The sequence below is a fragment of the Fusarium proliferatum genome (genome assembly GCF_900067095.1).
Source record: "Fusarium proliferatum ET1 genome assembly, contig: FPRO_scaffold003, whole genome shotgun sequence".
Lineage (NCBI taxonomy): Eukaryota > Fungi > Ascomycota > Sordariomycetes > Hypocreales > Nectriaceae > Fusarium > Fusarium proliferatum.
The window spans coordinates 4,113,512-4,137,394 of record NW_022194792.1 but is presented as its reverse complement, the minus strand read 5'-3'; the positions used below and the strand labels follow the sequence as shown (position 1 = coordinate 4,137,394).

The 23,883-nt window shown below is 50.9% G+C and overlaps 11 protein-coding genes across 11 annotated transcripts; 6 read left to right on the top strand and 5 right to left on the bottom strand.

The window, feature by feature from the left end:
- Positions 1–82: 82 nt before the first annotated feature.
- FPRO_05645 (uncharacterized protein) lies at positions 83–1,955 on the bottom strand (the record flags this gene model as incomplete). Its single annotated transcript, XM_031229529.1, has 7 exons — positions 83–695; positions 747–860; positions 919–1,096; positions 1,157–1,552; positions 1,611–1,680; positions 1,734–1,826; positions 1,890–1,955. 7 exons carry the CDS (start codon positions 1,953–1,955, stop codon positions 83–85), a joined length of 1,530 nt encoding a protein of 509 aa, XP_031079756.1.
- An 863-nt stretch (positions 1,956–2,818) lies between these two features.
- Positions 2,819–5,185, top strand: FPRO_05646 (uncharacterized protein; the record flags this gene model as incomplete). Its single annotated transcript, XM_031229527.1, has 3 exons — positions 2,819–3,107; positions 3,163–3,454; positions 3,505–5,185. 3 exons carry the CDS (start codon positions 2,819–2,821, stop codon positions 5,183–5,185), a joined length of 2,262 nt encoding a protein of 753 aa, XP_031079755.1.
- Positions 5,186–6,015: 830 nt separating this feature from the next.
- On the top strand, positions 6,016–7,755 carry FPRO_05647 (uncharacterized protein; the record flags this gene model as incomplete). Its single annotated transcript, XM_031229526.1, has 4 exons — positions 6,016–6,114; positions 6,169–6,678; positions 6,747–7,425; positions 7,490–7,755. The coding sequence occupies 4 exons, from the start codon at positions 6,016–6,018 to the stop codon at positions 7,753–7,755; spliced, it is 1,554 nt and encodes a 517-aa protein (XP_031079754.1).
- A 111-nt stretch (positions 7,756–7,866) lies between these two features.
- FPRO_05648 (uncharacterized protein) lies at positions 7,867–9,097 on the bottom strand (the record flags this gene model as incomplete). The annotated part of the gene is made up of 2 exons (XM_031229525.1): positions 7,867–8,849; positions 8,908–9,097. The coding sequence occupies 2 exons, from the start codon at positions 9,095–9,097 to the stop codon at positions 7,867–7,869; spliced, it is 1,173 nt and encodes a 390-aa protein (XP_031079753.1).
- A 1,127-nt stretch (positions 9,098–10,224) lies between these two features.
- On the top strand, positions 10,225–11,926 carry FPRO_05649 (related to cytochrome P450 CYP3/CYP5/CYP6/CYP9 subfamilies; the record flags this gene model as incomplete). Its single annotated transcript, XM_031229524.1, has 3 exons — positions 10,225–10,468; positions 10,532–10,861; positions 10,920–11,926. The coding sequence occupies 3 exons, from the start codon at positions 10,225–10,227 to the stop codon at positions 11,924–11,926; spliced, it is 1,581 nt and encodes a 526-aa protein (XP_031079752.1).
- A 1,375-nt stretch (positions 11,927–13,301) lies between these two features.
- Positions 13,302–15,532, top strand: FPRO_05650 (uncharacterized protein; the record flags this gene model as incomplete). The annotated part of the gene is made up of 2 exons (XM_031229523.1): positions 13,302–14,875; positions 15,004–15,532. 2 exons carry the CDS (start codon positions 13,302–13,304, stop codon positions 15,530–15,532), a joined length of 2,103 nt encoding a protein of 700 aa, XP_031079751.1.
- Positions 15,533–15,849: 317 nt separating this feature from the next.
- Positions 15,850–16,763, top strand: FPRO_05651 (uncharacterized protein; the record flags this gene model as incomplete). The annotated part of the gene is made up of 4 exons (XM_031229522.1): positions 15,850–15,906; positions 15,981–15,994; positions 16,045–16,107; positions 16,160–16,763. 4 exons carry the CDS (start codon positions 15,850–15,852, stop codon positions 16,761–16,763), a joined length of 738 nt encoding a protein of 245 aa, XP_031079750.1.
- A 173-nt stretch (positions 16,764–16,936) lies between these two features.
- FPRO_05652 (uncharacterized protein) lies at positions 16,937–18,131 on the bottom strand (the record flags this gene model as incomplete). The annotated part of the gene is made up of 5 exons (XM_031229521.1): positions 16,937–17,292; positions 17,351–17,693; positions 17,746–17,756; positions 17,813–18,011; positions 18,063–18,131. The coding sequence occupies 5 exons, from the start codon at positions 18,129–18,131 to the stop codon at positions 16,937–16,939; spliced, it is 978 nt and encodes a 325-aa protein (XP_031079749.1).
- A 569-nt stretch (positions 18,132–18,700) lies between these two features.
- On the bottom strand, positions 18,701–19,806 carry FPRO_05653 (putative glyoxylate/hydroxypyruvate reductase (D-isomer-specific 2-hydroxy acid dehydrogenase superfamily); the record flags this gene model as incomplete). Its single annotated transcript, XM_031229520.1, has 3 exons — positions 18,701–19,437; positions 19,491–19,566; positions 19,618–19,806. The coding sequence occupies 3 exons, from the start codon at positions 19,804–19,806 to the stop codon at positions 18,701–18,703; spliced, it is 1,002 nt and encodes a 333-aa protein (XP_031079748.1).
- A 575-nt stretch (positions 19,807–20,381) lies between these two features.
- Positions 20,382–21,675, bottom strand: FPRO_05654 (uncharacterized protein; the record flags this gene model as incomplete). Its single annotated transcript, XM_031229519.1, has 2 exons — positions 20,382–21,046; positions 21,093–21,675. 2 exons carry the CDS (start codon positions 21,673–21,675, stop codon positions 20,382–20,384), a joined length of 1,248 nt encoding a protein of 415 aa, XP_031079747.1.
- Positions 21,676–22,268: 593 nt separating this feature from the next.
- On the top strand, positions 22,269–23,867 carry FPRO_05655 (uncharacterized protein; the record flags this gene model as incomplete). The annotated part of the gene is made up of 1 exon (XM_031229518.1): positions 22,269–23,867. The coding sequence occupies one exon, from the start codon at positions 22,269–22,271 to the stop codon at positions 23,865–23,867; it is 1,599 nt and encodes a 532-aa protein (XP_031079746.1).
- Positions 23,868–23,883: the final 16 nt, after the last annotated feature.

The following is a 23,883-nucleotide window of genomic DNA, read 5'->3' as shown; positions in this document are numbered from 1 at the left end:
TATTGAAGCACGTTTTCTCGAGATTCGGGAGGGCGCCGGAGTAGTAATCGACATCAATTCAGCGTGATAATGCTCGGATACGTTATGATCTGCCGCTGGCTTTCATCACATGTACCATGACCTTGTAGTCCGTGTAAATGAGGCTACTGCCAGCGTCGCGCTCCCAAACAAACCCATCCTGATCCAGCTGCTGAAAGTCATATTTCCAAAGCAAGTTTCCAAAAATAAGTCGGATGCTCTGCTGCGCCATCTCCCTGCCGATACATGCCCTACTTCCAATGAGGAAAGGACGATAAGCGGCCCTGTTGTCCCTCTTGAACTCGCTATCTTCCGCAACATCGAGCCATCTCTCGGGGCGGAAGGCGGCGGGATCTGCGAAGTACTTCGGCGACCTTTGGATTGTGTAAAGATCAGCGGAGACTGTGGTACCCGCAGGGATGTGCACCCCGTCTATGGTGCATGAGGAAGCAGTACGCTGTGCCGTTTTGCCATTTGCGGGTGGAAGCAACCTCAGGGTCTCCCGGATGCAGGCGTTCAGGAATGGCAGCCTGCCAAGGCGCGCTCCTGTGATTTCTTCGTCACTGACAAAGGTCGAGCGGATCTCGAAGCAAACTCTGTTATACGCCTCAGGATAGCGCAAGATGTGGTAGAAAGTGGCGGCCAGTGTCGTAGCTGTTGTCTGGTATCCGGCCAGGCTGCGGTTTCTCTGAGCAAAAGTCGCATTGAGGAAATTGGTTTGTACATACGTCAGGCCCATGGCATTACTGAAGAATGCATCCGCGTCGAGCACCAGGTCTTGCTTCTCGCTGCCCATGATAGCGGTCAGGAAGTCTTCTCTTCCGTCTTGCCTTTCGGCGCAGCTGTTCGAAATTCGTATCAGATCACTGGAATGATCAAGAGGTTTGAAGAAATACTCACTCGCGCAACTTCGAAGATGGCACAAGCTTGGAGAGTTGCGACGGAAACGGCAATGCTGTGATGAGGCTTCTAGCAATCCCAAATACTGAAGCAATCCCAGGTAGGGTGAGGAAAAAGCTCAAGGCTTCGACCATGGGCATCGTTGATTTACCAAGCTGCTTCAATGACTCGTAAGTAGCTGGGACGCTTTGTTAGCATTATTTCTGCCGGCATGTCCACGGTACCGCTTTCAACTTACGGCGCTTTCCAGACATGAGAGGTTCACCGAAAGCAAGATCACCAATGATCTCCCAGAACATCGTCTCCAATGTGTCAGCGATGTCCACGGTACCGCCGCTCTTGGCAAGTTCTTCCAATTCGGACATGGCCATGTCAATATGCAGCTTCTGGATGGGTTCTTGCCTTGCAAGCGCTTGAGGGGTGAAGGCTTGCTGGATCACCTTGTGCAATTTCCTGTGAAGTATAGGGTCAGGTATGGTAATGAGGGTCGGAGCGTTCAATACGAGGTCCGAGAAAAGCGTCAAGAAGGTCCCAGCCTTGGAAAAGCGACCGTCCTCTTGTTTCGCGTAAATTGCTGTTTCTGCTTCAAGTGAAGCAAATGAGACTTCGTTGGGTCCGATTCGCACGACGTTTCCTGAAACAGACGAATCACGTCAGTCAAACAGCTTTGGTCGTTGATGCTGAGGGCCTACCGTATTGTTGATGGAGAGCTTGCAGTTCCGAGTTGAACCGCATGCGGTGCAGAGCCCTCATAATCCATAGCTGTTTTCATAATTTAATCGTCACTCGCTCACATATTGAGAGAATAGACCAACAGGAGAGAATTTGGCCAGAAATGGGCCAGGAATGTGGCGGAGAGGATGCAAGAAGCAGCCATAGATAATGACCGACACGAGGGCAAGGGCCGACTTAAAGAGAAAGAAATGTCAGAACAACAGCCATTTTCATCGCTTCCGCAGAGTATGACATACGATAACCAATGCAAGACCAAATTGCTGTCCCAAACTCCAGGTCGATAATGGTGAAGTGAAGGCCATGGTGTAGGTCCGTGATAGTCGTCAGTGCGAAAGCAAGACCAGATGGGGGGGGCTGAGATGGGGCGTCAGTTCTTGAGATCGATTTCCAACCCTTTACGTACGGTTAGTCTTTGCGAGCTCTCCCGAAACTTCGGCTCTGGAAATGCTAACTAGCGACATATCAAAAGCCAAAAGGGAGACTGGGGATAGAAGATAGAAATTCGGGGACACTGATTCACGGCGGAGCAATATCAGAGGCTACCGAAGCAAGGCAGGCCTCTGAAATCCTTTTTTTTTTCTCTATCACCCCCTTCCTTTGCAGGCTTTGAATCTTTTGCATGAGCTTTACAGTGGTGCTTACGAGCATGGGTGTTTAAACATACGGAACCAGACAAGTTCAAACTTTCCCATTGTTCTGCTCACCTCCAGAAAATGACAAAATCAGGGTCCACTACACAGAGTCGCCGATCTCTATTGGCACGCGTTTTCGCGCTTCGAATATATGGGACACACCCCTGCCGGCCCTTATCACTTAACATGCAAGTTTACGTAGCATTGAAGTCCTAGACCCCTACCTCCACAATGGATTCAACTACTCCGCATTTGCGATGGTGGTGGTGTCTCGTTATCGACTAAGCCTACCGAGACCTAAACCGTCACATGCCAGGCCCGGATTGTGGGCTTATTATAGCCTATTCGGGAGCAGCTGTTGACGCGGCAGACAACTATCAACGAAGTCGAGTAAGGTAACAGGATAATGCAAGTATCTAAACTCGAAGAAAGAACAACAAGATGGATAACTCTGCTATCCACATATGTTCATTTCATCTCTGGAGACGGGTAATTGAACTTTCGCGGAGCGTTTTATCCTGCTTTTACCAATCATGGGCCCATTACTGTATCGATCGAGACACATACCGGCAGAGGAAGCTCAAGAGACGGGTTGCTTCACAACCCTTCCGATCCGAATTCACTTACGGGACGATCTCGCTGATGCAGCCAGCCGGCGGTTTGTCAGTGACTGGGCCAGGGAAATGGGGGATGGCCGAGAGAAGAAGACCTACTTCTCTTTTTCGCCTGTAGGCAACTGGTCTTCCCTAATTTACCCCGAAGCCATTCCCGAGCGTCTGGGAGTTTTGGCATATCTTTCGGATTTGGGCTTGATTCATGACGGTAACTTTTACCTTCCAGATTCCTGTCCGTAGTATGAAATCTGACAAACTGTTAGACACTGGTGAGGGCCTCAGCATTGAGGAAGCCCAAGCCGAGCACGATGAGCTCCATGCTGCCTTGGACCCAGACGACAAGAGCAGTCTGGATCCTGACTCAAGGGCAATGAAGACCAAGAAGCTCGTTTCACAGTGCATGCTCGAGTGTATCAACCTCGACCATGAGCTTGGGTTGAACATGCTCGCTGCCTTTCGTGATGTCTGGCTCGCTATCAGCGAGAAGAACAGCGACAAGGAGGCACAGACGTTAGAAGAATATCTACAATACCGTAGTGATAACGGCGGCATGCTGTAAGCAAAGTCTCTCCGCATCTCCGAACTCAACCCTAACCAGCCCCTAGAGTCTTCTGGCCAATGCTGCAATTCAGCTTGGGAATATCCCTCTCGGAAGCGGAGCACGAGCTCGTGCAGCCCATCATTGACGCAGCCACTGAAGGTCTTTTATTGGCGAATGACTACTTCAGCTGGGAGCGCGAACTGAGAGAAGTCCAGTCTGGTCAGTCCAAGAGGATTGTGAGCGCCGTGGAGCTGTTTGCCCGAACAATGGGACTTTCAGTCGAGGATGCCAAGGAGGCGGTTAAATCCAGGATCATCAAGTCAGAGAGTGATTTTTGTCAACGCCGTGATGATCTCTACAAAGCTCAACCCAACATATCATCGAAGTTGAGAAGATGGATTGATTGTGCTGGCCTGGCGGTCTCAGGAAACCACTATTGGTGCTCTGCTTGTCCGAGACAAAACGCGTGGAAAAACGATACACTTTCAAATGGTCAAAACGGCCATGGTCTTTATAGAATTCACGACGGAAATGGGTTCAAGACTGTGCCCATGACTAATAAAACTGCTACCGATCTTCAAAGCAACGACATCAAGATTCTCTCGAACGGTAACGGGGGCAACGCCATCCTCAACGGAAACGGTGCCAAAACTGTTGTCAATGGCAACGGAGCCAAAAGAAAACTCTCCCAGTATAGAATGGCAAGTCCGGAACAAGAGCCATTTGTTCAGAAAAAGAGAAGCATGGACACAGATACTTCGTGTCAAAAACACGACATTCAAACGGTCTCCCAGTACCCCCATCACAAACCGTCCAACCTGGCCATGGATGCGCCGGCAGCCTACATCTCAGGAATGCCTTCCAAAGGCGTCCGCGCCGCCCTGATTGATGCTCTCAACACCTGGCTACACGTGCCTTCAGCAGCGATCAAGACAATCACGTCAGTTGTAAACCTGTTGCACAATGCATCACTCATTTTGGACGACCTGGAAGACAACTCTCCACTCAGGCGGGGGCTCCCATCAGCCCACGTCATCTTCGGGCAAGCCCAGTCCATCAACAGCGCAAACTTCATGTTCGTCAGAGCAGTACAGGAAGTAGCTCAGAGTCTCAGCCCAGCTGCACTGACAGCAGTGCTTGAAGAGCTTGAAGGCCTCTACCTCGGGCAAAGCTGGGACCTGTACTGGAAGTTCAACCTGGCATGCCCTACCGAGGCCGAGTACGTCAACATGATTGACCACAAGACCGGCGGCATGTTCAGGATGCTACTGCGGGTCATGCAGGCCGAGAGCACAGCTACGGAGACACCAGGCCTCGACTTCGAGCGGCTGATCCTGCTCTTTGGGCGCTTCTTCCAGATCCGGGACGACTACATGAACTTCGGAGACTACGCGGCCCAAAAGGGTCTCTGCGAGGACCTGGATGAGGGCAAGTTCTCGTACCCCATCGTCTACTGCCTCGCCAACCACCCGGAATATCGCGGACACATCCTTGGCGTGTTCAGGCAGCGACCGACGGTGGCCACGACTACCGCTTCTCCGCTTTCCACGGAGAGCAAGGCGCATCTGGTGAGCTGCTTACGCAAGTGTGGAGCGTTTGAGAAGACGCTCAGCTGCTTGCGGGACGTGGAGCGGGAGCTGGAGTTGGAAATCGACCGACTGGAGCGTTTGACGGGAGAAGCCAACCCGATGCTCCGCCTGTGCCTTGCAAAGCTAAGCACAAAGGGGATTGCCACGTTGGGATAGACGAGTTGGATGGGTCGCGGATTTGTGACACATGCTGCATAACGACCTCTCTATAGGTCATTTTCTTGGTGTGGGATGTCGATACAACGTTGATTTAGCGCTTACCGCATATGTCTTTCGTTATCCTACTGAGGAATACATACCATCCTATCTTTCGCTTCAGACAGAATTATTTCGACGTGGCCCGTAAACGCCACCATGCTCAGCTTGCAAGATATACTCGCAAACGGCTCTCGTAAATACAGCACCGTCATTGGACTCATTTGTGCGGCGAAGGATGCGCCAAGTTCAGAATCCTTGAGGAGTCGGGCCGTTGGAGAAAGGACTACTGCACGGTAGATCCTAAAATAACACCTATCTGCATCGCGTGGAAAGCAGTGATATCCTCCCGCCCCTGCAGGGTTACACCCGGGGCGGGCCGACTTCCACTCCACCTTCATAGGCACTCTGGCTTGATAGGGCGAGACCGACCTTTCCAAAAGAATGCAACTAGGTTTAATGGGACGAATACCTGTAGCGAAGGGCGTGAAGCTTACGTGCAGGTGAGCAATCAAGTCCGGTGTCTACAGGAGAGCGTCATGTCCAGTCTTCGAATGCATCTGCTGGGATCTGGACGGGGCGGCTTTCGACCATGACCTCTTCTTGCCTACTTAAGCCTGCGAATCGTGGGCTGGAGTAATGGGCAATCAATTAGAAGTAGATTCTTCTGGGAAGAAGCAGGCAGCCAGATTCCGATATTGCGCCCGCGTTACACCCAATATTATTGGCTCAACTTTCGTCATTCTCCGGCATTCAGAATCCTTGGTTTCGCCGCGTCGGACCAAACGATAATGCGTCAATCATCGACCTTGACTTGGACCAGTGTCCTCCTTGCTCCCCTTGCGGCGAGTAAAGGCCTCATAGCAGACTATGCTTCATGCCAGAGTGCGGTACGTACAGCTCCACCGTCAGGACAGTCAGCCACACCCCCCTGACACCGAAAGTGCGTCTCGCTATCTAGTCAGCTATCCGTCGAGTCGGTTGGCAACTACATTGCAGAGTTCGAGCAGCAGCCTATCGCTGGGGCGGGAGTGGAGGCCGGGTCTCTGTACTGGTCGCAGCAGCAGCAGGCCCTCCGGCCGGCCTGCCTCGTCCACGCCCGCGAGGCCCAGGACGTCGCACTCGTGGTGCAGACGTCGCGCTCCACGGGGTGCCCCTTCGCCGTCCGCGGGGGCGGGCACTCAGACATTCCCGGATTCAGTAATAGTCATGGCGGGATCACTGTCAACATGGCCGGATTAGGCGATGTCAAAGTGGACGCGAGTGCCGGCGTAGCTCGAATAGGAGCGGGCGCAAAGTGGGGTGCGGTCTTCAAGGAGCTTGATAAGACGAACAAGACTGTTGTTGGGGGCCGACTGACTGGAGTTGGTGTTGGGGGATTGCTTCTTGGCGGTGGGCTTAGCCACTTGTCTGGATTACATGGGTTGGCGTGCGACAACGTTCGCAACTACGAGGTAAGTCGGGACCGGGATCGTAATGCGAGACTCCACGTTTGCCGCACGAGAGGCTGACGTGATGCCAGATTGTCCTTGCCAATGGCAGCATCTTCGACGTCTCGCACTCCACCCACCCGGATCTCTACCGAGCGCTTCGCGGCGGTGGCAATAACTTTGGAGTCGTGACTCGTTTCGATCTGGACTTGTATGATCAAGGCCCCATGTGGGGAGGCCTGCACGTCTGGCCGTTGCTACCATCAGTAACATCGGCCATCACGTCAGCCTTCGCAGAATTTGGCCACGAAGCCCCGTCAGATAAGCATGTTTCACTGTTTGCGGGCCTCGGGTTCATGCAGGGCAACTTCGCGTGGGCCGTGGGGCAGTATGACACTCTCGGAAGAGAGGAACCTCCCATCTTTTCCAAGTTCAGAGACGATGCCGAGACATATGGGGCTCCCAAGCTTGTCAAAACGGCAAGGGTCACGTCACTATCGGACCTTGCTGAAGAGCTGAATCTTTCAGAGCCCGCGGGCATGCGGAGCCGGTTCACGACAGCCACCTTCAGGATGGATGTGGATCTGCTCCAGCTGATGGCTGGCTACTTTGTGGAGGAGGTCGAAAGGGCTCTGGAGAATGGCTTACGTGAAGACAAACGCTTTGCGCCAATGCTGGGTATCCAACCCCTGACGAAGAACATCCTCAGGGCACAATCCAAGCGCGGAGGAAATGTGATGGGTCTCGATGAAGAATCTGGACCGCTCATTGGTAAGTTTGATCTCTTCTACCATAACGGAGATGTTATTTGTGGGCTGATTCATGCGACTTCCAGTCTGTTCATTTGGCTGGGAATGGTTTCGTGAGACAGACGATGCTGTCGTGATTGCCGGCATCAAGAGCGTTCTTGAGAAATCCGTAGCCGCGGCGAAGGAAAAGGGTTTATATCATCCTTTCAAGTACATGAACTATGCTGCGGAAGACCAAGATCCTATCGCAAGCTATGGAGCTGAAAACGTTGAGTTCTTGAAAAAAGTCAGACACACCTACGATAGCGACGGACTGTTCATGAAGCTAGTGCCTGGTGGCCACAAGATCTAATGGTGATCTTCGGGGGTTAGAATCATTAAATATAGTCTATGAACACTACAAAAACCCTCATATCCACAACAATACACTAGATTGCCCAATTATGAATGCGGTCAACCAGATTCAACCCCTGTTTTCGACCATGGTGTTCAGCATATAATAAGTGGGTGACATCCGCAGCGCCGGAAAAGCGGTCACAAGTCCAGGTGCGACCAGATCATTCACAAATCCTGTACTGAGTATGGTCAAAGCAAGAAAAGTCCACACAAGTCCAACAACACGCCACCAGGATCCACGCCATCCGAGTTTCTCCTGAGCAAAACGAATGACCAGATCTTCCAAGAGCAGAATGTTAGGCATCAACAGAAAAAAGGTGAGAGTTCTTGTAAAAGACTCGGATGGAGCTGCCATCTTTGCTGCTGCCCAGTGGTACAGTCCAGACAGGGTGAAAGCGAAGTACGATTGGGTTTGCCGACTGAGCATAGACCCTCTAGGTGCTCTGACGACTCTCCTGGCCACGACTCTGCTAGGGATTTGCAGCCCCCTGCGAAAGTTCTGGTGCCACGTGCGGTTCCAGAATCTGCTCAGGGTGTAGCACTCGGCCCAAGGTCCGTTTACTGGGTGGACTTCTTCGATGCGCGTCCAAAAGAGCCCGGACGACACCCCGATCATGCAAGCGAAGTGATAGCCGATATCCATAACGGCAATTGACGAGGCCCACCAGCAGGCTGTAGCGATGCAACGGGGGACGAAGTCTAACTCAAGGACGCCCATTTTCCCATCATGAGTTAGCCACAGAAGAATGCCGGCAGCAATATCATGGCCCATGTATTGCTGTAGTATCCTTTGCATCGATAGCCTGAGGAAGGCGGTCTTGGAGGTGCCTGGAGCAGGAGCTGAAGGTAGAGGTGCAGTCCGCCAGTTCCATCCAATACCTCTGGTGGAAAGGGCATTGTCAAAACACCATCTTATCCGATCCCATGCACCGAGAGAGTGGAAAGGCTGTTGGTGTTCCTTCCCATCGCTTGTGGGCTGTGTCCACTTGTGCTCCAAGTAAGGGTCTTCGAGCACAAGAAGATTGAAGTTGACCAACGCGACGTAAAAGACTAAGAGACAATGCTGTTAGAATATAAACTAAGTGAAACGTTCGGTTTGGTGCCCAACCTGTTCCAAAGGTGTAATTCTTTGCAACATCCGGGCCAAAGGGAAAAGCAAAAGCCACAAGCAGACAACTCCCCCCGAAAGGAAGTAAGAGGATCCAGCGCAGATGTCTCGGGGTTTTGGAGCCCAACAAGACCAGAATCGGAGTAGTGAGCCATATGGCACCAACGAAATCGGCACGTTCCAGAGGCATTGCGACGGGCTTGAAAAGTGTAGCAGGCTGCCTAAGTTGAGAGTACAGTACAGGTGCAATGTTTGATGGTATCTGAGAACATAATTGTTGCTATCTGACTTTGGACGATTATCCTTCACGTTCTAAGGAAAGGCTTCAGCCCAGTCTCCCTGGCAAGCTGGTGCGCTTCCCACTCGGTATCTCGGCAACTAATTTCATCGATTCTCAGCTTGGATACGGGGCGTCTGACATGCCGAGAGATGCAGGCCAAAGCCAAACGTACTGGTACGATGTCATTACCTGACGCAGGTTTAGCTCTGCCTGTAGGCCACATAGGACGACGTTGATAAGGCACTACGACCCTCGGCAGAAGGATTCCGGGCAAGACGGCACCAATAGTGCGGGCGACCCGCACTATTGGCACGCCTGCCTAATCGGGGCATGCGACAATGCAATGCCGATCTGCGGGCTCCACAAAGCCGAATCCTTCCGTTTGAGATTGTGGAGCAGACGGATTGGCCCGGCCCGGCCCACTGAATCCACCTGCAGATGGGCCCCTCCACACAACCGACGTAGGACTCCGTCCTACTTCGCAAACACCTCAGTGGCGTGTACTCTGGGATCTGGGTAATTCAACGGCCGATCCCCTCTCCAGAGGAGAAGGGGTTAGCCTTCACTCGCAGACCCCCGGGTAAATAGCAACTCCATAAACTCAATACACTCTGCCTTACCTTAGATATCTCTGCGTTAGGGCTTACTTAAGGCTCAGTTGCAACTCTGGCAGCCAGCCTCTGCCTTATCGGGCGGTTAGGGTCAGTTGCCGACGAATCCGAGGTCCTCTAATCGGTGCTGACGAGCATTTTCTCCATCATCAACCCCCATTTTTAGACTGGTCAGATTTCTACGCAATCTGGGCCCGGCTCATGTGAGACAATACTGGGCTGCATGCTTCGACTTGCCATGGGATTTTAATCCCAGCAATCAAGCTCAACACATGAACGGGTCCAAAACGAGCTTGTCATCATCTCAAGACGACTTGTTGTTGAGCGATAAGAGCTTGCAGCATGTCACCGTGGCCAATACCATTTCCGTTCGATGGGCTCCCCAGCTACTCTTTGTCTCTTCTAAAGAACGAAGATTGGGCTAACATGTCGATATTCATCTTTCCTGTCGAGACGGCCAGGCCCTTGCTGGTGCTGGCGGCAGCGGCTCTCATAATATTTCCTATCCTCTACTTTCTCTACCTTACTGTTTATCGCCTTTTCCTTAGCCCAATCTCTCAGTTTCCAGGCCCAAAGCTAGCAGCATGGACATACTGGTATGAATTCTGGTACGATGTAGTTGCCGAGCCCGAGTACACCTTCAAAATTGGTAGATTGCACAAGCAATATGGTCAGTGTTCATCTTTGCCAGCATGAAAATCGAGGGGGTCAAACTGAACTAATACCCGACCAGGCCCTATAGTCCGTATCAATCCAGACGAGATTCACATCGCGGATCCGGACTTCTACAACACCATCTACGCTGGCAGCGGACGCAAGCGTGACAAATGGGACTGGATCACCCGGTCTTTCGGCGTCGACGAGAGCTTGATCGGCACTCTTGGCCATGATGAGCACCGAATCCGTAGGGCGGCCCTGTCGCCATACTTCTCCAAGCAAAGCGTTCGCGCCCTGCAACCACTGGTGGACCGGAATATGGGAATCCTCCTCGGCCGCTTTCGCGAGTTTGCCCAGTCCGGAGCCCCTCTTAAGCTTGATGATGCCTACGCTGCACTCACCAACGGTCAGAACCCTCAACTAAATGCAGAGTATGTATTTGCGTACTAAGACTAGATCTCTAGATATCGTCGAGGACTATGCTTTTGGAAAAAGCGAGAACCGACTCCAGGCCGCCGACTTTGATCCATCATTCAGAGATGCCATGCTTCAGGGCGGTAAAGCCGGCCATGTCCTGAAGCACTTTCCCTGGCTGATGGACATGCTACGCAAGCTGCCTAACTCCATGCTGCTCAAGCTGAGCCCAGCCATGGGCGCCTACTCCCAGCTCCAAACGAATGTGAAGAAACAGGTGGCCGACATCACACAAGCACACCAAATGCACGCGTACGACAAGACGCGCCGCACCATCTTCCACGAGATCCTGAACAGCAAGCTCTCTGACTACGATAAGTCCACGGACCGGCTCTGGCAGGAGGGCGAAGTCGTCGTCGCGGCGGGTACCATCACCACGGCCTGGGCGCTCGGCGTCTCGACGTACTTCGTCCTCGCCACGCCCGAGATACTCTCGCGGCTCAAAGACGAGCTCGAGGCCGCGATCCCCGATCCATCGCAGCCCCTCAGCTTGCTCGTGCTCGAGCGTCTTCCTTTCCTGACGGGCGTGGTGCAGGAGGGCGTCCGTCTCAGCCATGCGATCTCGCACCGGTTGCACCGCATCTGTCCGGACGAGACGCTCGTATACCGCGCCGACGATCGTGAATGGCGTATCCCCCCTGGCACTCCCCTCAGTATGACCAGCAACCTGGTGCACCACGACGAGCGCGTCTTCCCCGACTCTCACACCTTCAAGCCTGAGCGCTGGGTCAACGACCCCCTGCTGGACCGCTATCTAGTGGCCTTCGGCAAGGGTGGTAGAGCTTGCCTGGGTATCAATCTGGCATATGCGGAGCTCTACCTCACGCTGGCGGCACTTTTCAGGGTTTACGGGACGGAGGAAGTTCAAGGGAAAGATGATATCGGAACCTTGAAGCTCTTTGAGACGACCGCTGCTGATCTCGTTATCACGAGCGATACTGTGGTTCCTGTGATGCCGGAAGATTCCAAGGGGTTGAGGGTAACGGTACATCAGTGACCTGAGTAGGTGGCAGCGGTCTCTTGGGCTCTTAGTTTTATGGCCGTGACAGGGTAACGAGAATAATCTTATCGTCATCATGAACTTTTCCCGGGTCATGTAGAAAGTAGCCTGGAAGGATCCTCTCCAACGTAACAGAAAGACTTTCATTTTGATTGCGAAGATGACGGCCCTTGCAGACCCTTCTCATGGGGGAAGTCATCGACTTGGACGCGCACATCATGGAATATGCCTTTTCAGTGAAGACATGCCTGTTGCTCTCTGCCATTGAGTTCTTTTATACGACCAGAGCTGGCCCTGTGGTGAAAATAGTATTTTAATAGAAGATTCAAGAGGATGGTGATTAGATAATAGCTACAGGTGTAACGGTCTGAGCCCGCTTGTTGCCATCTCCTACATGCAAGCGGCTCTCGAAGACAAGAGCATTATTATTCTTGTGTCTTTTCAAGGCCTTAGTGACGGGAAGGCTGGGTTACTCCCTCTTCTGCCTCGCTGTTCATGACCTTATTTAACTCTTGGTTACGATGAGTACCCAGCAAAGTCCAGAACGTCTAACCCCTCCGTCATACAATCCCAGAGAGCGTTTCGACCAAATCTCTATAGATATCCCTCTAAAGCAAAATGATGAGCATTAGTTCAATTGTCCAAGAAAGAAAGGCATCTGCTGTCTCCGGTGACGAGAACTTTGGGGCCCTTGAACGGCCCTGCCCCAAGCGGCGTGGGAGAAGCTCCCATATCCAGAAATCTACAAATGGCTCACAGTCACGACCGAGCCAGGACTCATTGTTTCATCATGGCTAACCCCTTATATTGGAGAGTCCTCTCCCGAGCGCTTCAAGTCGATCACGGGCTATGTACGCACCTATGCCTGCTTGCCACAACCACAAAGCCACCAGTATGTATGGGATGCGGCCCCAAACGGTGCCAAACGGGTGAGATGGCTTGAACCCGTTATAAACCTGGAATATCTGCATCAGAGACTTCGGACATGAGACAAGTGCAGTACATGAAATGGAACTCATTCGGGCAGTTGTAAACGCTTTCACTGCGTCAGGTGTAGAGTAAGTCAGGCATCCTCAGCTTGCGCTTGGCAATACGTGAGCAAGGTACTAAAATATTCCTTGCTACAGAAACTATTGAATGAGCTTCAAATTTCATATCTCTTCGTTCGATAGAGACATTCCTTGACGCTGGGTCGCAGGATCTCCACCAGTACATTCCTCTGGCCCAGCCACCGTCATGGTCAAAGTTAGCGCAGTGGGGTTCCACGGATCAACACTGACCCGTGGATCTTAAGCCATCCGCCGCTGTAGAAACTTGCAACAGATCACATCATCTAGATACCGTATAACACTCAGCCCTTATACGATATGTAATGTCGCGCACGACCAGTAGCAACACACCTACCCTGCCACAAGCCGTCCAAGAACGGGGCTCTCTTCGCACGCTAGAGAAGGGCGAGAGTCAATTCATCGGCAGCTCCAGTGGGATCTATTTCGTAAACACAGTCCGACGAGCCTTCATAAATGCCAACTCGCGACTGTCGTCTCGTCTTCTTGATACCGCGCACCCGACTCCTGAGGAGTGCATCGTTGCAGACGGCGAGGATGAACAGCAAAGACCCGACGTGGATGCCTCTTTACTGCCGTCTTCCTTTTCTTACGGCCATGGAATACCCACTGGACTTGGCAGACCGCCTCAACCGGACGTTGCAAAACAGCTATTCATGACATATTTTCAGACTTGGCATCGCTTCTTCCCGTTTCTGCACGGTCCAACTATCCTCAGGGACATGGAGGACCTTTATAGTTCTTTAGACGAAAACAGTCGAGCATCAGAGCCCATCCCTCCTAGGGTCCCAACAACACTCCCAAAAGTAGTTATCCTGCAGTGTATCTTCAACCTGGCAAGCCTACATAACAGCAGCCAACTGCCAGTCGCATCCGAGATCCAAAAGCCCACCGATCTTCTCTCTTATCTTCCTGGCCTTGCCGTCAAAGGGGATCTTGTTTCCATCCAAGCGCTTTTTGCCGCTGGTCTCCTCCTGGTAGCTCGCATGTCGCTCCGTGCAGCCTCGGTTGTCAGTGGTCTTTTATCCCGCGCTGTCTTTCTAGCGGGGCTTCATCGGTGTCCTTGCCGTTACGGAAAGCTTACGGCGGATGAATGCGATATTAGGAAAAGGTTGTTCTGGTGTATCTATGTCTTTGATCGCTATCTATCCCAGGCTCTTGGACACCCGTTGGGAATTCAAGACTCCGATGTGGATGTCTGTCCTCTGGATGGACCCGAGCTTCACCACCCTCTGCTCTATCCGACTGTCCCTTCAAGTTATAGTGGCGTGGCTTCGCCATTCTCTGGGCTCTCGGCGATGTCCGTGGATGCCACGATCACGGGGCGACAAAGTGAAGCAGGTCTCGGCAGGGCAACAAGCGAGGATGAATCTAGTCAGAAGCATAATCGCCATTCAAGTTTATCATTCCAGGTCCAATACTCGCGTCTGCTTGGTCGCGCCCTGGAACTCTTCCACAAATCTCTTCATATCCGATCCATCGATAGCGGGTCGATTCTCTCACTTCAAACAGACATAAACGCACTCTGGAATGCACTACCTTCATCTCTACAAGAATTCGACCCCTCCTCTTGTGATACTACTGACAGAAACCAAAGTCAGGTTTTCAATGAGTCAGCGCACTTCATCCTACTTCACAGCCAATTAGTACTCTTAATCCATCGTCCCAGGCTGTCTCTAGAGCCGTCCACACCAGAGTTCCAATCTGCGATCCAAATCTGCATTAACGAAGCGCGAGAGATTATTAAGATCACAAGCAAGCAGATCAATGCAGGGTATGCGCTCTTCTGGCCGGCCTATCTCTCTGTTACGTGGATGGCTGGAATCGTTTTGGCCTTTGCATGCCAACTGAGGCTCTATTCAGCGGAGAAAGGCAAAAGGTGAGAGAACTGCGGATTATCTTAGTCCCCTGTTCAATGGACTGCCCCTCCTTTTTTCGAAATGTCCCACAGCAACTTGACCTATATGCCGCTATCGAATTTTGGACGCCTGTACTGACAAAGTGAAGGGAGATTGGTATGTGCCTTGACGTCTTACTTCATATGTCCGAGCGATGGAAGCTTGCAAAGAATTGTCATGCTGTTCTGTCTGACCTTGCAGAGGCTATCCAGGAGATGGAGCATACTGCGAAGAGACCAGCGTTTGAAGTGTCAGACTCTACCTTCGATTCTGTACATTCAGGTAGGGACTCGGTATCTTCTGCTATGAATTATCAAAGCGATTCCAGAAAAAGAGCAAGGCTAGATACAGAATCTAATCCCAGGTCAAGTCAAAGAAATGATGGATCCGGACAGCCTCTCAATCAAATTCCTGCGGATATCGTCAATGTGTCCATGGGCGAACCACTGGGTAGCAGCTTTGAGCCTCTTGATGCCACGGATGCGGCCATTGAGGATGACATCCAATATTTTGGTGACCCAGGCAGACTAAGTAGTTGGGAGAGCGGGATGCCTGACCTGTTGGCGGGCATTACATGGGAATCACTGCTGGGAGGTATCAACGAGGATGATCCTTCTTGGGATAGTGCATTTTTCTGATCAGTCCAATGCGAATGAGACTCAAAAAGAGAGATACAAGCCTTATTTCAATTGATTGCATCAATACCACTGTGATTATATAATTATCACTATTTTCATAAACCTGCTGCGAGTACATTTCTCGTTGGTGCATCGGCGAAACCTTTAGCCGTCGCGTCACGGTCACGAAGTTTAATGGCTCAAGCCATTCGCCACTCCATAAACCCCGTCTTTTCCCCCATTCACTCGTCTAGGTAATAATTTCTACCGACGTTCCAGTTGCGACACCAGTTATTGTTGTCACTATAGCCAACGGCGGGCGAAAGTACATAGCAACCATGTCCCCAGCACGAGGCCGCGCAGCATGTAAGACCTGCCGATCGCGAAAGCAAAAGGTAAGATGAAGCCGCAAAGAAGAAATAGTCTACTATGATCATCCGAGTTGCTAATTGGAACTATTACTGTGCAGTGTGATGGGATCAGGTATGTTAACAAACTGCAACATCCAAACAACCAAGTGCTTACGTTAGAAGGCCAGCATGCTCAAGATGTCGAAGCCTTGGCTTGCAGTGTACTTGGCCAACAGTCCTGAAGCGGTAGGTCTTTTGAACACACTTCACGAATAGCGAATATACTCATGGTATCCAGGGGTCCGCCCAAGGGGTATACGAAAGCTTTAGAAGCGCGGCTTGCGGAGACTGAACTGGTTCTGATACGGCTACTGCATGCAACAAATGACGAGGGCTTGCTAGCTCGTGCCTTTGATGGGGACACCCAAAAGCGAGCTCATAAGCGATTTGGCGAGCGAAACACCGAGCTTAAGTCATCGGTTATAGGCGAACATAAAATGCTAGCCCTAATGGACCATTGGGAGCGGTTCCCTTTACGGACAGCTGATGACGTTAGGCAGTGGATTGGGGAAGTCAGCAAGACCTCCATGATGCAAGGCGAGGGTACAAATCAGTCTAATGAGAAGACGCGGGGACTTTTGCGAGTAGAGAGCTCTTCTGGGAATGCCGATTATCAACATGAGGATGAGGTTCAGAGCCCTGCTGGTGCTGGGGATGATATGGCGGTTGGGGACCCTTACCGTGACGATTCAGTCGATCAAGACTCAATAGGCCAACCACCTCAGAGGACTGAGTCGGTAGGTAACATGCAACCAGCATGTGAGACGCATGCGGTGCAAGATATTACTACCTCTTCTAGGATCGAACTACCAGCAGACTTCAAAGATCAGTTTCTGTGGTAGCATAGAGAAATACCAGGTTTTTTTCGTGTTGATGCCAGATATGAAAAGCTGAAGCAAAGATTCTTTAATTAATTTGATGTCTATTTAAGAGTGATCCTGATCATTTCGCCACTTTTGTACATACACAGCCGATATACGAGCAGCCGACCATCTAAAGGGTCAAAAAGCGATACTTATTTTTCAGCTACAAAGGATAAACCGGTTTGAATGTTCACCTTCAGCTCTTCCACTGCCTTTCCAAGGAGGATATTTTCCCCGTCTGACAAGTTCCCGATGGGGAGTAACCCTTCTGCACCTCGCTGACCCAGCTTCACTTTAACGGAGAAGTAGTCAACCCCAAGCTCGGTCGAGATCTCCTTTCCTCCACTGATTCCTGGCAGGTAGACATAGGCCTCTTCCACGACTGGAGTTCCAGACCTTGCGGTAAGGAGGGCCTTCACAAATCGAAACCCTGCATAAGCCATGCAAGTCGTGGCGCTGCCGGCTCCTTGCTTGCTCTTGACTATTTCATCACCTCCAAATTGTACACCTGTTGTGACTAGTTAGCTATCTCATTTCCGGTCGGGGTTGAAAAACTAAAAACATACGCTTTATAACATTGGGGAGTTCGGCGCCGAGGTCAATGGGCGGTTGGGCCTGGCTGTAAAGGGGAAGAATGGTAGCACCACTGTGGCCACCGATAACAGGGACTTTGATACTGGTAGGGTCGGCATCGCCGCCAAGGGCGTGTGCAGCAAAGGTCGACGCGCGCACGACATCTAGAGTAGTCACGCCGAAAAGACGCGTAGGATCAAAGACACCGGCTGCGCGCAAAGTCTCGGCTGCAACGGGAACTGTTGAGTTTACAGGGTTGGTAACAATACATGAGATTGCTTCAGGGCAGGTCTTTGCAACCTGGGCAAAGATGTCTCTAATGATTGAGGCGTTGGTCTAAATAACTAAGTGAGCAGACTGCTGAATAAACAGGGCCGAGAGCTCTCACATTGAAGAGGTCTAAGATGCTGGTTAGTGGCAAGCTCTAGTAAGATGATTTGCGATGAGTGACTTACCATCTCGAGTCATTCCTGGTTTCCTAGCAATCCCAGCAGTGACAACGACAATGTCGGCTCCGCTGAGTGCTTTGGCCAAACCATCGTTGGAAGGTAAATAGCCAGAGACAGTCGCTTTGGTGTCGATGTGATTGAGATCGGTGGCAATGCCGGGCGTATGGACAATATCGTAGAGGGAGATTTCTGTAAAGAGATTGCTCTATTCTCGCTGTTAGCGTTTGGGGTACCTGTGAATGTGTAGACTGTTTACAGCTTTGCAGAGTAGACTCAGAGGGGTCCCAATCTGACCGGCAGCACCAAGAAGAGCGATCTTTGTCATGGCGGTCGATTGTTATGGAGTAGTGTTTTGAGACAGAGTTTGATCACGTAGCATATGTGCATATCCTCACCTGATCTTGAAGAAAATTGCATGGCTTTATAGCCAATACTCTGCGACGATGCGAACCATGATTTATTTTGGTTGAGACGTAACGTCGGCAAAGCTTTATACCGACTTCTATGGGCATTTGTTCGGCTGATCTATCGCCCGACGTTTGTGGATCGGACGGCCATCGTCACATTGGCTACTCTTTTCCTTGTGGGACTTGGGGCAGCCGTCAAATGGCGACTCCAACAACAGATGGTTCAGCTCAGCATCTTATGCAACATGTATGTAAACGAACGAACGAATCTTATGAGGATTCGGTTGATTGAGATTTAATACGATTTGGTTATCCCACATTACATAGATAAACTCAGCGACTTGTTATACTTCCAAGACTCGAGCCAACTTGAACATTTCCCGATCTATTACTTCACCTAAATAATATGAAAGCATACAAACGCGCGTCTCTCTTCAATCTGCCTTTTTCTATGGACCCAGATAGGTTCGGCGTATTTACTAGGCGATCAAGATTGGAGCCCAGCGTGCTCTGGAACAGGTGTAAGAAGGGACTCCCCCAAAACAGCCCGCCGCGCATTCTCCATAGCACACTTTTCCATCTTGGTCAGAGTCTCTACAGTATGTGTCCCCAAATGCGGCACAAGAAGAGCCCTGTCGTTCTTCAAAAGACGCTCGTTGATCTTAGGTTCATGCTCGTAAACATCCAGACCAACAGACGCAACTTTCCCTGAATCCAGTGCCTCAGCCAGTGCATTCTCGTCAATAACAGCACCTCGGGCTGTGTTTACGATGATAACGCCATCTTTCATCTTACTGATCTCTTGGGCACCTATAAGATGCCTTGTCGCAGTGTTCAGTGGAACATGGATGCTGATTATATCACTCTCGGACATGAGCTGTTCGAAGGATACATATTTTGCCCCGGTTGCTTGCTGCGGGGGAAGTTCTGAGCGATTATGATAGTGCGTGATGATACCAAAGGGGTCGCATCGGCTTTTGAGGGCACGGCCAATGCGTCCCATTCCTAGGATACCGAGAACTTTGCCTTGCGGATCGCGGCCGAAATCAATGCCCTTCTTGAAGTTTCCCCGGCGCAAGGAACCAAGTGATGGGTTGAGTTGTCTCAACGATCCGAGTAGTAGCCAGAGAGCCAAGTCGGCTGTGGCATTGGTGACCGGGTCAGGCGCGTATGTGAGGGTGATTCCTCGATCGGCGCAAGCCTGAACATCAATTTGATCATACCCTGACAAACTGCTCTTAATTTCATTTCTGTTACTAATGAAATTATGGACTCACCTGCTCCATTGTGGCAGATAAACTTGCAGCTTGCTGGAAGGTGTTGAATGAATTCGACGTCAAAGTTCCCCGCGACCTGTAGCATGTCAGCGTGCGAATAAAGGCACAATAAAATGGGGAGACTCACGGCACCGCTTGCTGATGTTCTGTAAATCACCTGAATGTCCTTATACTTATCCTCAACATCTTTGAAGAATTCTTGCCTGTTCGAGCTGGTGACCAGTTCAACTCTCGCAACCTCGTGCAGCTCTTCAAATGCTGCCTTGGCGTGCCTGACGGGGCTGAAGAAGAGAATGAAGGGCTTGGATGTCTGCATATTGTGTTTTATGATTAATTCGGTGAATTTTATAGACTACAGTTTGATTTACATACCTTGTGCGGCGGGTTTATGTATCGATAGGACTTGGGCCTTTGTAGGGGTCGGCTTTCAGATTACCCGATACGCGATGAATAGAATCTAAGCGGTAGAAGAATCCACCGAAGGTGCCGGGTTCCCGTTCAATTAGTGGATCGCTCTCTATCCTCAATGGATCCTGTCTTCAGGGAGCAAGAAAACACCGGACCTTAGGATAAGGTGACAAAGTAAACTCAGGAAAAGGTATCCTTAGTTTCTACGTTTCTGCGAAATTTAGGCTCAATTTTTGCTAACTTACCTAGGTCTTTTTGTCATCTAGGGACTAGGGTCGAGATCCTGGGGTTTCTTTCCCCCCCGAGCCTGTCTATTTCCCTTCTGGCCAGTGTCTTGGTTCAGGTCTCACAGTGTTCGGGCATCAGGAGCGGCACGGCGCCGGTCAATAGCCCATGGGTGCACTCTAACAGGCCGCTGGAATTAGATAGTTTGATAGTACAAGGGGGTAATGCCATATTGATGCTCTGAGAGTCTAGCAACCCTTATTGTGCATATATGCTCATTAGCTTTCTAAATGGGTCGTAGACAAGAAGCTCCGCCGCGGTGATCCGTTTCTCGTGTTGGTAGACAAGTCCCCTTCGTAAGATCAACACTACCAGCTCCAACTCTCTTGCGCTGACATCAGGACAAAGCTGAGTGAGCCTCTCCACTAGATCAAATTCTGAATGTATTTTCCCATTCTTATCATACCATTTGTCCTCACCCGAGCCACTAACGTGGTAGGTTCCCTTCCAAGATTCTGGAAGGGAACCAAGAGTATGAACAATAGATGACACCACTGATGCATGTCCCCAGCCATGGAACAGATATGTTCCTGTGTAGAGTTCAAAAAAGATACACATGTAACTCCAAACATCAGAGCCATACGACGGGCTGATGTTGTGTACCCGTTCAGGAGCGCAGTATGTAGCAGGTGACTGCATCTTCTGAGTCGAAGCACCAGCCTTATGAGCAAGACCAAAGTCTCCAAGGACGATTGAGTCTCCTATAAATTCCTCTTTTGCCTTCATTGGCATTACCAGTTCGCCATCTTTCCACTGCTCAGTCCATAATTTCATCTTCCTCGGCCGCCCGATTCGCTTGTACTTTTCAGATATACTGCTGTTGAGGGGCCGAAGGGTATACATTATATTGGCGGTGTTTAGGTCTGTTTATGAGTTAGCTGTGCTTCATTTCGTGTTGTGTCACTGTACCCGAATGAACTATGCCAGCCTCGTGTAGTGCCTTCAAGGCCTGGAGTAATTGTGCTACAAATGCCATTCTTGTAGCAATGGGCGTTTTTCTGGGTGGGTGATTTCTCAAGTTTGGTCCTTGAGGAGGAAGTACAAAGACGCGATGTTGACCGTGAGGGCTCGGGAGCAGGAATGTTCCATGATAGACCAACAAATAAGTCAAGTCTTTTGCTTTGCCAATTATCTCGCTCTGCATGTGATACTCACGGTCGTCAGGACTCCCCAGCATCAAGATCTTGAGCGCCACGTCTCTGTTTCCAAGCATATCCTGCGCCATCCAAGCCGTTGAAAAAGCGCCATGGCCAAGTTTGTGGATAATGCGATATCGCTCGACAATAATCTCGCCGATCGAGATTGGGTAGCAGAAACCTCTAGGGTAGAGGTTAATATCCTCACAGGCGAATTCGACATCGGGCTCCTCATCGGAGTCGACGAAGTCGCCCCAATCTTGATCATCTTCTCCTTCGAAAAGTTGTTCTTCGATCAGTGGCGCTGGCTGTGTTGGGCCGCTAGGCGGAGAGTCTGCAGCCGGAATCCGATCCATTATTGTCTGGTGGCTTTTTCCGCAAGTCGATAAAATCTGGAGAGTGGAGGTGGAGGAATCCGGGCTTCGGAGCCGAAACGGCGATGTAACCTAACCTTCGGTAAACTCCAGCATCACCAGCCTCAATCAAATTCATTTTCGTATCCCGCAATATAGATCTAAGCCTCAATCAAACGTATCAAAAGACTCCCCAAAGCCAAACTCTTCCCCGCAGCGTATTCCGCGGAACCCTTGCGGCGTTTTCTACCTCGATGTACTTTTGTCCCAATTCTCATCGCCCAATCAACAACAGCCCCAGATCGCCAAGTTAGGCGAAGTCAACTGTCAAGCCCCCCGGGGTCCCCTAGCTCCCCGCCAATCTAAACCACTTCCAGCAGGTCGACACGCCTGGAAGTTCAAACCCTCGCGCTTTCAGCAGGTCAACCCATTCAGAAGGTGGACGCGCCGAACCCTCCATCTCCAGATTGCTGCCGCTTTCATCATAGTCTCGATCCCACTCATATTGATAAGACCCTGTAATTCCATTCCATTACATTTCATCTTCAGCACATCTTCTAGCGATATTCTTCTTTTTATCATCTGCAGGTGTAATAATGTCTCCAACGATTCTCACAAACGGCCGCTTCGTTGGCGATGATGACTCGTATCGAGAGTGCATGATCGTCGAGGGAGCTAAAATCGCCTACATCGGATCCGAAGACGGCAAAACAGTCCAAGACGCAAAATCTCAAGGCGCAGATATTCTTGATCTTGGCAACCGCGTTGTTCTTCCTGGATTCATCGACAGCCATGTCCACCTTCTTTTCTTCGGTCTTTCACAGCAAAAACTCGATCTTGGCGGATGTAAATCTCTCCAAGAAATCCGACAAAGAATAATAGACTTTGCTGCTGCTAATCCAGACCTACCCAGGATTCTGTGCAGAGGATGGCTTCAATCTGCGACGGATGGAGTTGCTCTTGCGAGTATGATTGATGATATCGACTCACGGCCTATTTTCATCGACTCAAATGACCTTCACTCCGCGTGGTGCAACACCGCTGCTTTAAAAGAACTCCCAATTGATGACATCAAGGCGAAGTGCCCAGAGCATCTCACATGCGATGAGGACGGCAATCCCACCGGACTTTTGGCAGAATGGGCTGTCACAGCGTTTATCTGGCCCTTTTTGATTCAATCGCTCTCAATGGACGATAAACTTGAAGCTCTGGAACGAGCAGTTCAGGCTTATTCGGCGGAGGGCTACACTGGGGTTATCGACATGGCGATGGATGCAGTAGCTTGGGAGGCTTTACAGACGCTACGAGAGAGGAAGGGGATTAATCTTCACATCGCAGCTCACTGGTTCGTTCCGTACGAAACAGATGAGAAAGTCCTCGATGAGAAGATCCAGGAAGCTATCGACATGCACAGCAAATTCCATCCTTCAAAATCACCAGAGTTCTGCATCGTCGGCGTCAAGCTCATGTGCGACGGTGTAGTCGACGGTTGCACAGCCGCATTGTCATATCCCTACGGTGAATCAACTGATCTGGTCCAACCTCTATGGCCCGGCGAAGCTATGAACCGCGTTCTGTCACAGATCACAAAAGCTGGAATGCAATGCGCTATCCATGCTATCGGCGACGTAGCAGTCTCCCAAGCCATCTCCGCTATCGCAAGCACCAACAATCCCACTGCGCGCCACCGCATCGAACATCTAGAAATGGCGACCCCCGAAGACGCCCTCCGTCTCGGTAGTCTCGGCATCACCGCCTCGGTGCAACCCGTGCACAGCGACCCCGCCATTCTCGAAGGCTACGAAAAGCTCGTCAAGCCATCTGCGTGGAAACACTGCTTCCCTTATAAAGAATGTGTCGACGGGCACGCGAACGTCGCTATTGGTACAGATGCACCTACGGCGCGACACCTGCCGTTCCCGAATTTGTATAATGCTACGACGAGAAAGTCGGCGCTGGAACCGGAGAGGGAGACCGTTACAAATGGGGAGAGCGCGTTGACGCTGGAGCAGGCTATGAGGGGGGCGACGTATGGAGCTGCGTATTCGAGGTTTGCGGAGGGTTGGACGGGGAGGTTGGAGAAGGGTTTGAGGGCGGATTTTATGGTGTTGCCGGGGATTGTGAAGGTGGATGGACTGTTGGAGATGAAGGTTGATGAGACGTGGTTTGGGGGTAAGAGGGTATATAAGAAGTAGCTGACTACTGATAATA